Raw genomic sequence first — 15992 nt, forward strand, 5'->3', positions numbered from 1 at the left:
TATGTCAGCTTAGCCGTGGGATCTACCACTCCGCCTACGTCTATGTCAGCTTAGCTGTGGGATCTACCACTCAGCCTATGTCTATGTCAGCTTAGCCGTGGGATCTACCACTCAGCCTATGTCTATGTCAGCTTAGCCGTGGGATCTACCACTCAGCCTATGTCTATGTCAGCTTAGCCATGGGATCTACCACTCAGCCTATGTCTATGTCAGCTTAGCCGTGGGATCTACCACTCAGCCTACGTCTATGTCAGCTTAGCTGTGGGATCTACCACTTAGCCTACGTCTATGTCGGCTTAGCCATGAGATCTACCACTCAGCCTACGTCTATGTCAGCTTAGCCGTGGGATCTACCACTCAGCCTAAGTCTATGTCAGCTTAGCTGTGGAATCTACCACTCAGCCTACGTCTATGTCAGCTTAGCCGTGGGATCTACCACTCAGCCTAAGTCTATGTCAGCTTAGCTGTGGAATCTACCACTCAGCCTACGTCTATGTCAGCTTAGCCGTGGGATCTACCACTCAGCCTACGTCTATGTCAGCTTAGCCATGGGATCTACCACTCAGCCCACTAATTCACTTAACTGATTTCTATCACTATTACGTTTTCTGTAAATTCTCCAAAAAGGTATTAAATTGAACTGACAATAATATCAGCTAAATTCAATGTTTTATTGTTTGTTTCCTCTTACAGCATCTAGTTCGGCAGGTGTAGATGACGAGCTGTTCGTGAGATCATTTGATGATGTTCCTGAAGTTACAGTAAGAAAGTCTCATCAGAAATATAGTTGTATTTGTAGTGTATTGAATGTCTGCAATATTCGGTTACAAGTCTCTTTGAAGAAGTCTCTTTGGTTTTGAACATAAATCTGTTCCTAGGGTGTACATTGTCTACACCCTAGGCAACTCATCAAATTTTTGAGATTTGGCATTATGGGATACTCATTTATATTGAAGTTTTGTGTTTAAATGTCAGCATGCTTAGCTGTCATGAGTTTTGTCTTTGCTAAACACGACTGCCCAAACGTCTTATGAAGTATATATTGATAACCAGATCAAAAATCAAATAATCTGGACAATACGAAAAGCAAAACAATTTTACAGCAACAATCAATTTTAGCTTTTTTTATCATGGAACATCATTCTATATAATATGATGTGTGCTGTAATTGCCAAATAATCTATATAATATGATGTGTGCTGTAATTGCCAAATAATCTATATAATATGATGTGCTGTAATTGCCAAATAATCTATATAATATGATGTGCTGTAATTGCCAAATAATCTATATAATATGATGTGCTGTAATTGCCAAATAATCTATATAATATGATGTGCTGTAATTGCCAAATAATCTATATAATATGATGTGCTGTAATTGCCAAATAATCTATATAATATGATGTGCTGTAATTGCCAAATAATCTATATAATATGATGTGCTGTAATTGCCAAATAATCTATATAATATGATGTGCTGTAATTGCCAAATAATCTATATAATATGATGTGCTGTAATTGCCAAATAATCTATATAATATGATGTGCTGTAATTGCCAAATAATCTATATAATATGATGTGCTGTAATTGCCAAATAATCTATATAATATGATGTGCTGTAATTGCCAAATAATCTATATAATATGATGTGCTGTAATTGCCAAATAATCTATATAATATGATGTGCTGTAATTGCCAAATAATCTATATAATATGATGTGCTGTAATTGCCAAATAATCTATATAATATGATGTGCTGTAATTGCCAAATAATCTATATAATATGATGTGCTGTAATTGCCAAATAATCTATATAATATGATGTGCTGTAATTGCCAAATAATCTATATAATATGATGTGCTGTAATTGCCAAATAATCTATATAATATGATGTGCTGTAATTGCCAAATAATCTATATAATATGATGTGCTGTAATTGCCAAATAATCTATATAATATGATGTGCTGTAATTGCCAAATAATCTATATAATATGATGTGCTGTAATTGCCAAATAATCTATATAATATGATGTGCTGTAATTGCCAAATAATCTATATAATATGATGTGCTGTAATTGCCAAATAATCTATATAATATGATGTGCTGTAATTGCCAAATAATCTATATAATATGATGTGCTGTAATTGCCAAATAATCTATATAATATGATGTGCTGTAATTGCCAAATAATCTATATAATATGATGTGCTGTAATTGCCAAATAATTCTCAGCTATTCCCTTGAAACTTCAGTCTTCATAATTTCTGAATGTTGCATTGGGTTTATGAAACAATTAATCAACTCGAATCTAATAGCAGATGTAGAGATCTCATTGATATTTGCATTTGTTTTTTAATAATCAGTATTTTCTTATTGTTCCTATTCAGATATATACTCCAAAAAGTTTAGAAGATGAATTTGTAAAAATTAGGGAAATTTTAACAAATGATAAAAATACGTGGGATTTAAGAGTTTCAACAGTAAGTAAAATTTACAGTCTACCAACCATTCTTACATTTATGTGACTTTTTGTCAATGCAGTTCGAAAACAGAGACTGTGGTCGTCCATCTGTGCATTCTTGCCTTTATCGTGGACATGACTGCTGTGATACATTCAAACTTCACACTTTCATCACACATCTTGGGAGACATATGCTCACTTATTCGTTTCACAATTTGATTTAAATTGACCGGTAATTTTATGCTTAAAATTCATCAAAATCAAGCAATTATGTCATTCTGGAACTGGATTTTGTTGAAACCTGATACATACATACCTTGGACATATTGAAATTTTGATGCACAGTATTCTATTTTTCAGATCAGATTCAAAATGGCCAATTGGTGGCTATTTTGTTTTAACAAGTGGTTATTTATTATAATAAAATTTTATTTATAAGGTTGAAAAATAAAAATGGTCAGTACAGTCTTGTAGAAATTAGCTCACAGTAAACAAATCTTGGTCACCAAATTTTTTGGATAAAAGTGATATTACATTTATGTTGATTAATACATATTTTTCTGACATCACCTGAGTCACCTGACCAGCTGTACCTGACCTACTGTTAAAATTCTATTATAAACTGCGGTTTATATTACAATGTATCAAATAAAAAATTGGGATCAACAGCTCAAGTTCGGGGTGCGTCGGCTCACAAGTGAATAACTTACTTGTTTTCGAAGTGTTGAAATTGTTGATTATTACTCAGTAGTGATTATAACAAGGCACTTAGTTTCACCGTAAGCGAATTATTTCGGTCACATGTAAACGATCGAAGCGATACGACTTCGCTATGTAGTTTGAATGCACACAAGACATTACTTGACTTGGGTAGGTCAGGTCGCTAATTTACCAATCAAAATGCTGGATGGTGCCCACGTGTTCAAATTACCTTAGTTCATTTAAATATGTTAATAACAGGTCACCGACTTTATGGTGAAAGAAACCCGGAAGCGATTTACCGATAATGTAGTGCGATCTTTTGGCCTTAATTTTCATGGGAAAACGACATGACTTTTTTTTAAATCAAGAAATTAGTTGTTCTCGAAAGCTAAACTGAGCATTGAAAAAGAATTTAACAGTTTTTTGGAGAGAACAGCTCTTTGTCGAAAACTTGCGACACACGGACGTATTCATAAGGAGTATTGACAAAAGTTGTCACAAGTCTGCGTGTTTGACATCCTAACAGTACTGAACAATAAGGATGTGTGAATATTTTTAGGCACGTTGTCGAAACAAATGAATAGGATTAGGAACAATATACCAGCTGGTTGAAACAAAGTCGGTCACGGTCTTGTTGAATTGGTTAGAATATATAGCTACGTTCTCACACGTCTAAAAAAACACTGATGATAACACTGTTTTGTTTTTTTGTGCAAATATTAGATAATCTGCTGAATTGTCTGCTCGCGTTCTCACTTAGTAAAAACACTGGTGTTTTGCGCCCTCAACAAATCATATCACGAAAAGGTCAGTCGACAAAATGGCGTTCCCTCTGGTAAATGCATTTGCTTTGTTCCTGTTTTTCCGTGTGTTTTTACGTTCGAGAAGAAGACAACGGTGAACAATTTATCGTTATTTCGGAGAACAAGAAATTGCCAACTTGTCAGGTCACGCTATTCGCATGTATGAATAACGCAACAATAGACCCAGCAACCTGAGCGTTTTGGACTTGACAATGAGTAAATAACTGGTGGGAAAACAACATGTAAATGATTCACTATAAGCATTAAAACATTCAAGAAATTTAGCTTCATGCCCTTTTACTACATACACTTACATACACAGATAGAGGGCATTTGACCGTCGTATTGTGTTCACGCGGCACATTGTGCTGTGCAAGAGCTGGTGTGACAACGGTGTTTAGAATCTGGTCCACCCCTTTTACGACGGTGTAAAAAACTGCTGACTCCACAACAACGCATTGTGTTTACACACACATTTTTACATCGTTCTCAAATAAGTGAGAACACCACTTATGTCCTTTTCACCACCAGACTTTCACATTTCTGGAAGTGAATCCTAATTTTAGAGCCAACAGGCAAAATTTGACTTAATTTTCACTTTTGTTTCAAAAAATTTGGCTAATTTTGTCCCAATCTTCTGAAGGAAAGTGCAGACTATAAATCTGACTATTTTGTGAATTTTTGATGAAAAAAGGGAACTGGTGGTGAAAAGGATTCACTAATAGTTTTATTGTAAACTGAGCTAAAAATTGTGTTTTTTTAACTCCGCTGTCGACTTTGTCGAGCGGAGCTTATCATATGAGTGATTGTCCGTCGTCGTCCGTGTCAATGTTTTACTTTTTCGACTTCTTCTTGAAAACTACAAGCCTGAATGCTTTGATACTTGGTGTATATGTACCTTGGGTAGACCTCTCTCAGATTTGTTCATTTCATGATGATATCTTCAATTCTCTAATTTTGGTGAATATTTTTGTCATTTTTGGTAAAAAGTGATATTTTCGACTTCTTGTTAAAAACCGCAAGTCCAATTGCTTTGATATAATATATATAGGTACTACATGTGGACCTCTCTCAGATTTGTTCATTTTGTAATGATATCTTTAATTCTCTAATTTTGGCGAATGTTTTTGTCATTTTTGGTAAAAAGTGATATTTTCGACTTCTTGTTAAAAACCACAAGTCCAATTGCTTTGATATTACATGTATAGGTACTACATGTGGACCTCTCTCAGATTTGTTCATTTTGTAATGATATCTTTAATTCTCTAATTTTGGTGAATATTTTTGTCATTTTTGGTAAAAAGTGATATTTTTTTCTTGTTAAAAACCACAATCATTTATGTTGAAAAATGATATTTTTGAATTCTTGTTGAAAACAGCAAGTCCCATTGCATTGATACTATGCATCTTTTTCATTTTCTAATGATATCTTCTGTTCTTTAATTGAAATGTGCATCGCTAACAGCGGAGCTATCTCAGCCGAGAGGCTGCTTGTTTTATATTAGTGTAATTTTTTTTTGTAATGGCCACAAACTATTCAATTGTTTTTGCCTTAAATACATTATTGCATGCTCAATTATTATTGTTCTATTTTCACAGCTGAAGAAAATTCGTAGTTATATTATTGCTGGTGCTACAAACTATGATGGATTTCTTCATCAAGTAAAACTATTAGAACCTTCACTCACAGAGTCAGTCAAGGACCTTCGATCACAAGTTGTTAGGGAAGCGTGTATTACGACATCGTAAGTACAAAGTGCTGGTCTTGTGATTCTCCATATTACCCCTGTATGTTTGTTTGACACACAATACTATTCCCAAGAAGTATCTTGCTTTGCAAATAGCCATTTTGCCAGACCTAGACATCCCATGTTATGTTTCTGAGAGATATTGATTTTGTAAAATTGTTCATCTTCGATCAAGAATCCTGTATTTGACATGGTAACTTGATGACCCCCGAGAATACTGAAAACTTTATGACACCCTAGAATACTGAAAACTTGATGGCACCTTAGAATACTGAAAACTTTATGACACCCTAGAATACTGAAAACTTGATGGCACCTTAGAATACTGAAAACTTGATGACACCCGAGAATACTGAAAACTCAAGCCTATTAAACTGAAAGCACTGAACAATGGAACTGCATAAAAACCGTACTCAACCGCGTTAGCGCCCATGCTCAGACAAGCACCCTACCCCACAATGCGCAATTTTTATATTCGGGGTCACATTCGGCAAAGCGCCCACCCCTTCAAAATGCAACTAATTTAAAACTTGGTATTGCGTAACGAATCTTGGTAATCGTTTTTATATGATATAGCATGGATATCGACCGCTGTGAATATGTTGCGAATGCGTAGACAACGGTAACCATGTGTAAACTACGCTTCGACAATGACCTGTTAATACAAGTAGAATGCGGTAAATATTTCATGCCATATTCAGTTTACCCGTCAAAATATGGATAGTTACCAATTTTTTGGATAAACCATATCATTTATTCGCTGAAATTAATTCCAACAGATCGTACTTCGAGATCGATAATTCGTTTCCGCATTGTGTTACCGGAAAGTCTTCGAGAATTTCCGAAGAATTATGTTGGTACAACACGACATTCTGATTGGTTAATAACCAACTTGACCCATTAGGTCAAAGGACGTTGCTGCAGGTCAAATCTGCAAATGCATTATGGCGGAAAGTGATTTTCATCGCGAGTTTGCATTTGCATTCGTCAGTGGAGATAATATGACAATTTTGACTATGTGTTCCAACAGACTCTAATGTTTTTAATACGTAAATTCAGGTGGTTCGTAATTAATATTGTAATAAAATGTGCATATTTTTTGTGATCATTTCTGTTTCTTCATTGTAAAAATCAATGACGACGCAACTAATTTCATAATTTGATTTTCCCTCAAAGACGTAATATCCCCCTCAATCTGTCACATGATGAATCAAAATTTTCATTTGCACTCTTTTTCGAGGGGGGTACTCGGGTAAACGACCACCCCTAAAAAATCGTGATTTTCTGAGATGAGACCCCTGGGCACTAACGCGGTCCAGTACGGTATGTTTAGCTACTTGCTATGCCATTATTTTACGAGTCCCATAACTGTTGGAGTCATTAATGGTATAAATAAATAGTTAACCAAACTTTGAGTTACAGGCAACATACATTTTATGTTTCCCATAACTCGGTTAAGTGTTAATTAACATTCAAGTTACTAAATGTAGACGTTAAACAAAAATCTATGTTGTGTCCGTAACTCGAAATTTTGTTAACAGTTACAGCAAGTCTCAGAAGTATTGGGGCAACCAAATCTGCTAGCGAATTGGCTAACTGCCTGGGTTTTGACTAAACAGTTTGGTTTTGAATCTTGCTGGCGCCGAAATGTGGTGCAATTTGGACAAGGTGTCGCAAAAGTTGGCAGGGTCATTTTTGTAACTCTATGTTTTTGTAACTCAATGTTTTTGTAACTCTATGCTCGTATCTTAATGTGCATAATTCAAACAATTCAGCACTTTGTTTCATTTGAAATTATTATAAGAAATATTCTATTTCACTAAATTATCTGTTTTGTCTTTTTGTAGGTTTTTATCAAAAACAATAGGACGACAATTTGATCATGTCGCTGAGTTGGTTCTTCCAAGTTTATTTAGTTTAATTCCAAATAGTGCTAAAGTTATGTCAACTTCAGGAATTGTGTGTTTGACTTTTATTTTCAGGGTAAGTATGATTCTAAAAACTAGTAGATATTTCTGAGTTTTGTTTAGACAGTTTCTTTTTGTGTTAGTTTTAAACCAATATCACTGTTCTGGTAATTGATTTAGTTTGTACTGGTACAGTATTCAGTTTAGACAGCTATCACTGTTTTGGTGTTTGGTTTGGACAGATATCACTGTTTTGGTGTTTGGTTTGGACAGATATCACTGTTTTGGTGTTTGGTTTGGACAGATATCACTGTTTTGGTGTTTGGTTTGACAGATATCACTGTTTTGGTGTTTGGTTTGACAGATATCACTGTATTGGTGTTTGGTTTGGACAGATATCACTGTTTTGGTGTTTGGTTTGACAGATATCACTGTTTTGGTGTTTGGTTTGACAGATATCACTGTTTTGGTGTTTGGTTTGACAGATATCACTGTATTGGTGTTTGGTTTGGACAGATATCACTGTATTGGTGTTTGGTTTGGACAGATATCACTGTTTTTGTGTTTGGTTTGGACAGATATCACTATTGGTGTTTGGTTTAGACAGATATCACTGTATTGGTATTTGGTTTAGACAGATATCACTGTTTTGGTGTTTGGTTTAGACAGCTATCACTGTTTTGGTGTTTGGTTTGGACAGATATCACTGTTTTTGTGTTTGGTTTGACAGATATCACTGTTTTTGTGTTTGGTTTGGACAGATATCACTGTTTTGGTGTTTGGTTTGACAGATATCACTGTTTTTTGGTGTTCAGTTTAGACAGCTATCACTGTTTTGGTGTTTGGTTTGGACAGATATCACTGTTTTGGTGTTTGGTTTAGACAGATATCACTGTTTTTGTGTTTGGTTTGACAGATATCACTGTTTTGGTGTTTGGTTTGACAGATATCACTGTTTTTGTGTTTGGTTTGACAGATATCACTGTTTTTGTGTTTGGTTTGACAGATATCACTGTTTTTGTGTTTGGTTTGACAGATATCACTGTTTTTGTGTTTGGTTTGACAGATATCACTGTTTTTGTGTTTGGTTTGACAGATATCACTGTTTTTGTGTTTGGTTTGACAGATATCACTGTTTTTGTGTTTGGTTTGACAGATATCACTGTTTTGGTGTTTGGTTTGACAGATATCACTGTATTGGTGTTTGGTTTGGACAGATATCACTGTTTTTGTGTTTGGTTTGCAGATATCACTGTTTTTGTGTTTGGTTTGCAGATATCACTGTATTGGTGTTTGGTTTAGACAGATATCACTGTATTGGTGTTTGGTTTAGACAGATACTACTGTATTGGTGTTTGGTTTGGACAGATATCACTGTATTGGTGTTTGGTTTAGACAGATATCACTGTATTGGTGTTTGGTTTGGACAGATATCACTGTATTGGTGTTTGGTTTGGACAGATATCACTGTATTGGTGTTTGGTTTAGACAGATATCATTGTATTGGTGCTTGGTTTAGACAGATATCACTGTATTGGTGTTTGGTTTAGACAGATATCACTATATTGGTGCTTGGTTTAGAGAAGTATCCCAAAGACAACATTTTTTATTATGAATAAAGGTATTTTCAAATACAAGATAAACTAAATTAGTTACATGCATAATTTGACATATTTCTCAGTACAATACATTAAACAGTTGATTTCATGTAAACATAGTGTATTGGCATGTGTTGTATACATCACATGGGACTCATATTCAACACTGTTTGACCTTTATACAACTATTGTTCCCAATAGTGGAGTGAAACACTTGGTGATACAGGGATTAATTATGCGTTTTCTTTACAGTACACTCATTCTGCGCGGTTACTTCCAAATGTTACTAGTCAAATGTCATCAAAGGCAGCTCCAATGAGAAGGTAAGAATGATTGATGCAACTTCATGTATTTAATAATTAACTCGTAATAAATTGTATCATGTAGTATTGTATAGTGGATTTTAATAATAGATCATTTTCCTTTTACTGAGGATTCAACATTATGCATGAAATCCAACATAAACACAGAACAAAGGTCTCAGTGATGTCAGAATATCATTTCATGTGCTTATGATGGTCACATTTGATGATGGTCAATTTTTAATGAAGGTTATCCTAATGCCATAGTCCTCTCTGAAAGATCAACATTTTGAAATTAAACTATAACAAAGAAAAAGTTCAAAATCAAATAATTTGATTTTTGTGACAGATGTGTGGTCGCAATACTAGGACATGTCTGACAAAACTTTACCCAAAATCAAGTTCAAAAGTGTCTTAGACAAAATCTTATTGTATTGGGCTAGTAGATATCTAACTATTTTAGTCTTTAGCCGTTTTACCACAAGAATTTCTTGGACAAATTATTCAGCACTTTGTTCTTGTATTCTTCATTATTTCTGACAATGAACCCTGATTTTCAAGCCAGCTGACAACATTTTAGGTTTTTACTAAAAAATTTGGTTATTTTAGGGGAAGTGCAGAATAAAAAAGAATTATTTTGTGAATGAAAAGAGGGAGCTGGTGGTGAAAAAGTTAACACATCACCTGCTTGAAGCCTGCACATGCATACAAAAATCATTTGAAAGGCAGGAGCAATTTGTTACTATATATATATATATATCTGTGGTTACATTGTTTGTGTTTTAATAATTTTCTTATTTTTTGTTTCAGACAAACAATCAATTTTATTCATACTATTTTATCAACTTGGGAAACCCATTCACTAGAAAAACATGTAGTACTTTTAGAAGGCTCAGTTCGTAGAGGGATAGAAGACGCAGACTCTGAAGTTAGGCCGTGGGGCAGAAAGTAAGTACCAGTAGTCCCAAGGGCGGATGTCAGTAAGGGCTCCTGTTCATCTCACACTTGTTGTGGGAATCATAATAGTTTTCTGTAGTACAAACTGTGTCTATTTATTTATTATAGCTTTGTGTAATTTTATTTGAAATTCCAAATGATTCAAGCAATATACCATCTCCCACATTGCTTGTCATATGTAGAATGGTTGCTTGTGTGCAAATTCAACTGTTAGGCGTGGCCGGCGTTGTTTTTTTGCAATTCAGTTTGGTCCAAAAAAAAAAAGTTTTACTTTTTTTTTATTAAGAACATTCAATACCACAACAATGATATATACCTTTAACATTTAGACATTTGTTAAACGAGACGTGCATTGAAGATTGATTGACAGAAAAAAAACATTTCTCAATTGTACCATCGGTGGCACACTTTTCCAGAAATCAAAATTGAAAAACAAAATGTGTGAGGCACAGTTTTCAAACTGACAGTCATGATTATGATTTTTGGTCTTTAATATATCAAGTATTCATTATGTACTTGAAATTATTGCCACCATTAGAACAAGGTGGACTCTAAATGAACACTTTGGAATTCTTTAAAGGCTTATTCAACCCCTAACACTCCAGCCCCCCATTGTATTTCAATATGCCCCTCCATCTAATTATAAGTGACCCAAAGAAATGGAGGAGGGGTACTGGAGGGTCCAGTTATGGTTATGGGTGAGGGGGATCCTAAGGAACTCTTACCAACACTTTGCCCTCACATACACATTGGGGGAGGGGGGCTAGTTGTTTTTGTGTTGCAAAGTTTGGTAACTTATCAATTCTATTCTATTGTAGGGCATTCTGGGCATTTGCTGAACATTTTAAACAACGAGCGGAAAAGTTACTAAACTCATTAGATGTCTCTAAACAAAAAATGCTTCATGGAGAGCTGGGCCAATCATCAAGTACAGGCGCATTAAATATCCAACCCAAATCTTCATTGTCAAGAGGATCCAGTCACAGTGGCTCTCATGAAAATATTGGGTAAGTTTTTTATCTATCACTTGATTAGCTCAATTCCAGCAAAAGTGGAAAATTTAGCCAATTGGAGAGAGTGTTACATGTAGCTGTAGCAAAACTACGTAATATCTTCTGTACATACGATCTACACTAAGAGATTGAAATAATGTACAGAATTCAAATCTTATCTTTAACAATATATTATTCCAATATGATGTTTCACTTATGATAATAAAAATGTTTATATTTTAGAATGTCACATACAGCTGGAAGAAAGTCAATAGCACCGAAAACAGAAACAGGTAGGTGTTGGATTTCTTCAAAAAGTGAAATCAACTTTTGACAAAATGAAGCTACAAAATTTCTCAATGTTCATTTGCTTCAGAGACCTTACAAACACCTAAATTACATGTCATAATTAGTCACAATTGATTCTATGCATGAAAAACTATTGTCACTGGGCAGACAGACTGACACAGTTATTTATCTGTTTGTTTATGATAAAACTAAAATCTAAAATACCGATGTTTTATTTGCTTTAACTACTACTTTTGTAGATGCTGATTTATTTCTATGATTTCTTCATTTTTAGGAGCAATTTTATCATTTTCAAATATTCATAATCAGAAACTACAGTTAGTTGTGTTCAATAACAAAATGCCTGTATATTGAACAGTGAAGCGTTTAGTATTCACTGCTATGAATTATTGCTAAGAATTGTTGATTTTATGGAATTGGAATTCATTTTCAAAATTTAGACTTTTATGATTTTCACCGACAGTAGATTATTTTCTGCAGCAAGATTGAACATCAAATTGTTTATCTTGTAGATGGTGGATTTCGGTTGGGTCAGAGGTCAAATAGTGATATCAATGTGTCAGCTGCAAGCCGCTCAAAATCAAGGTATCTATCTGCCAGTAGTTCCACCATGTCAAAATCACCACAAAGAATGAAGAAATCAACATCTAAAGAAAACCTACCATGTAAGTATCAATGTACAAGAGAGTACTGTCTATGTGCATATATTTTTCAGGCTCTAGTAAAAATTGATAGTAACTACGTCAGCTCAAAATCTGTAACTTTTTCTGCTAATTCTTGCTTTCAAGCAGATGTTAATGCATTTTATCAAATATTTGCCGCTCTCTGATATTCTGTCAGCTGTAGTGTATATCGTTTCTTCTGTGTTTGATAGAATAATGACAGATGTGTATGCCTCGGCTTTTTAACATCAATAATGATGAGTACATTCATGCATGTTTTTTCTTTCTTTGCATGGTTCTCTGTTGCCATGGAAACATGATAAAATTTGTTGGTTTTTCTTGATCTGTAAATATTAATCAATAAAAGTTAAAATTTTAGTATTCATATTTTAAAGAAGACCAACAAATTCAGTGATTGCTAGTTTGTTTTCTCATAAAATTCACATCACATACTTTAGTTTCTGCAAATTGATATGGTATTTAATCTAGAATTCATACTCAACTCACCATGACTAAACCTTTAATGCAATCATTCGTGGGTACCCATAATAGATCGGCTTAGTTACCCATAATGCATCTGCTCAGTTACTTACCCATGATGCAACCATGTTAATGCATTTGCTTAGTTTCTTACTATTTTGCATCTGCTTACCCAAGATGCATCTGCTAAGTAATTCACCCATGATGCATCTGCTTAGTAATTCACCCATAATGCATCTGCATATACTTCCTTTCCACCTAATAAGCGACTAATGGCTTTTGCAGCATGATGTGCTAATGTCGCTTCTATTTAACTGAATTTCGTTGACCTTTTCTTTATTTTCCCGCTCCTGAATTTCCTAATGTCGTCTTGTTTCCCTTCATCTGCCCTAGTGAAAACAGCAAAGAAAAGAGGTGTGATACGCTTTGTTCTTCTCGTATTTGTGCTTGATGTAATAGTTGTATTAGTAATGCCAAAAAAAAGTGTTTGCTTCTCGTCATTACCTGTATCAGTTTGAAACGCATTTTCTTTTTTTTTCTTTTTTCACTGACCTGTTTTGCGCCATCTATGGTAGAATGGGGAAATGTTTTTTTGCTTTAGATGTTTTGTTGATTCAAATTGACTTTCAGCATGTATTAAAAAAATAGTATATAATAAATGTTAAAAGTTGATCATATCTTAATGCAAAAACAAAAATTGAACATATATCATTGCAACATTTTTTCAACTTTCCCTAGGATGAGAAGAAAAACCCTTTTTTTTTGGCTAAGTGAAATCACTTAGTTTTAGTTTATCCTGCTTATTTGTGGTTTTAAAGACTTTTTTTATAACATCCCCAAATAAAAAGAACACTCAAAAATAAATTAATATAATTCATATTTTTAATATTTTGCCTAATATTTTGGTAATAAAAAATTATCCATAAATATAACTGCCGTGTAGCACATTACATTAAAAAAACTGTTTATATGATTGTATAAATATGACTGTATCTGGAATCGTCATGACTACAGGATTTGTGATTTTATTTGGTGTAAGTTTTTTGCATGTTCAAATTTCAGTACATTCTTTAAAAACGTACTGCTTGTATCCCGATGATTTATAGTCAATGAATATATGAACAAACCACAGTGTGAAGGTTTGGTGTTTGTTTTCTCCACTACATGTAATTTCAGTTTATCTTATTTGAGAGTTTACTCTGTTTCTCAGTGACAACGTCTCCAAGTACAGTACATAAGGCTACGGTGGAAGGCTCAAGGCTGCCAACGCCGCGAAAAGGACGGGTCGGTGTTTCACAATCACAACGTGAGTAAAATACCAGTTGTATTGAAATACATCTTTTCATCCTTTCAAATAATTATATTTGCCTCGCTTTCCAAGCCAATAACAAGAAAACTTGATAACTAAACTTATTTTATATTGACAGCTGGCAGCCGATCGGGTAGTCGGTCAGCGTCTCCCACAAGGTATCTATACACATCTTCATATGGTAGGGTAGAAACTGATAGTAAAAAGACACCAAGGAAAAGTCGGATTCCTAGAAGTCAAGGTTGTAGTCGAGAGACAAGTCCCAATAGATTAGGATATGGTATGTACTACTTATTTGATTGATTGATTGATTGATTTGCATAGAACATGTTCATTACTGATTGATATCATGTATAATATATTTTTCAGACTATGTTCAAACAATGCCAGTGCACACTGTCAACAAATAAAAAAACAATTAAAACTGCACAAATTGCTTTTTAAAGATTCAGACCTCTTTCATTTAGAAAATTCCACATTTTGTTTGCTTATGTACATTCTCTGTGTGTAACTTAACTAACATTTTTTCGTTCTTCTTAACGTTGCCTCATCAGCACCATATCAATTTTACCATATTTCAAATAAAGGGTTCTGTATGATAATAGGTCTCAGATGGAGCTGTTCACTCAAGATTTTATGAATTATAATGTCTGGAAAAGTATATAACAATAAAAACTTCACTGATTCTTCGGAAATGGAGTCAGAGTCGCAATCGATTTACTTCATTATTGATTGGATTACAGTGATATTGTCTTTTGTTTGGGGGGTCATTGAATGATGATTACTATAATATTGTTTATGTCGTAGGACTTCGTGATCGGCATGTAAGCGGTAGCTCTGTAGGAGCACAGAGGGTTGCCCGGCAACCGTTAGAACAACCTGTACTTGGTACTGATAAAGATACTGAATTAGCTCTAGCTGAAGCACTAAGGCAACAAACGTCACAGAAACGGTGGGAATCCTATAGTTCAGCGTATTCTGATGACGAAAGTGACGCTTCTAGTGTTTGTTCTATTGGATCATATGGATCTGGACACTCAAGATTAGAGGTGAGGTGTCAATCTGTAAATAAAATATATAACCCAATGCCCATGTGTCAGTCCTTGTAACAAATAATGATTTTTTAATCTTTTGTATCAGACTAGAATTACTATTAGAAGCCGTATTAGAACCTAGGAAATATTACGAGACAGACAAACACTAATACAAACTTTTAAATATTTGGATAATAACAGCTGCCAACCTGAAAGCGAAAGTACTAGTGATCATCTATGCCGCTCTTTGTACTTCTGTGAATCCCCTTGAGCACTATTATTTTCCTGCCAAAAATTTGATGCAAAATTTGGCAAGTTTTTATGTAGTTGTCTATAATTTCTTTGTTAATTTAGAATCAAATTGACATAATTTTCCATTGGTACAGGGCTTGAGTTAAAATATTGTACATATACATATGCATATTCTGTAGTTAGCCATTGTATAAATGATGTCTCTTTTTTGCAGGATGTTCCTGATATACTTAACAAAATGGGGAGTGCTGCATGGTCTGAGAGAAAAGAGGGATTAATGGGATTACAACATGTCCTTAGAACCTCTAGAATGCTCAGGTATATTCATTATGTATTGCCTAGAATCTATGCGCCATTCCATTTACTATTTGCCACTCTATTTATGCCTAGAATCTATTCATCATTGTCACTGCACTTATGCCTAGAATCTATGCGCCATTCCATTTACTATTTGCCACTCCATTTACTAT

At 34.3% G+C, this 15992-nt stretch overlaps 1 protein-coding gene across 9 annotated transcripts in view; it reads left to right on the plus strand.

Moving 5' to 3' along the window:
* Positions 1-15992, plus strand: part of LOC100374322 (CLIP-associating protein 1-B-like) — a 111583-nt gene that overhangs the window by 77706 nt on the left and 17885 nt on the right. For 8 of the 9 annotated variants that reach the window (XM_085495258.1, XM_085495261.1, XM_085495260.1 and 5 more), the window contains 14 exons: positions 694-761; positions 2394-2486; positions 5572-5717; positions 7568-7703; positions 9478-9548; positions 10338-10475; positions 11303-11491; positions 11720-11769; positions 12298-12450; positions 13321-13341; positions 14138-14233; positions 14355-14516; positions 15044-15285; positions 15737-15840. In XM_085495258.1, coding sequence (XP_085351384.1) covers positions 694-761; positions 2394-2486; positions 5572-5717; positions 7568-7703; positions 9478-9548; positions 10338-10475; positions 11303-11491; positions 11720-11769; positions 12298-12450; positions 13321-13341; positions 14138-14233; positions 14355-14516; positions 15044-15285; positions 15737-15840 — 1669 coding nt within the window. The remainder of the gene's footprint in view (positions 1-693; positions 762-2393; positions 2487-5571; positions 5718-7567; positions 7704-9477; positions 9549-10337; positions 10476-11302; positions 11492-11719; positions 11770-12297; positions 12451-13320; positions 13342-14137; positions 14234-14354; positions 14517-15043; positions 15286-15736; positions 15841-15992) is intronic. The other variant, XM_085495259.1, reaches the window with a different exon arrangement.

The sequence above is a fragment of the Saccoglossus kowalevskii genome, chromosome 21 (assembly GCF_978046115.1).
Source record: "Saccoglossus kowalevskii chromosome 21, keSacKowa6.1, whole genome shotgun sequence".
Classification (NCBI taxonomy): Eukaryota; Metazoa; Hemichordata; class Enteropneusta; family Harrimaniidae; genus Saccoglossus; species Saccoglossus kowalevskii.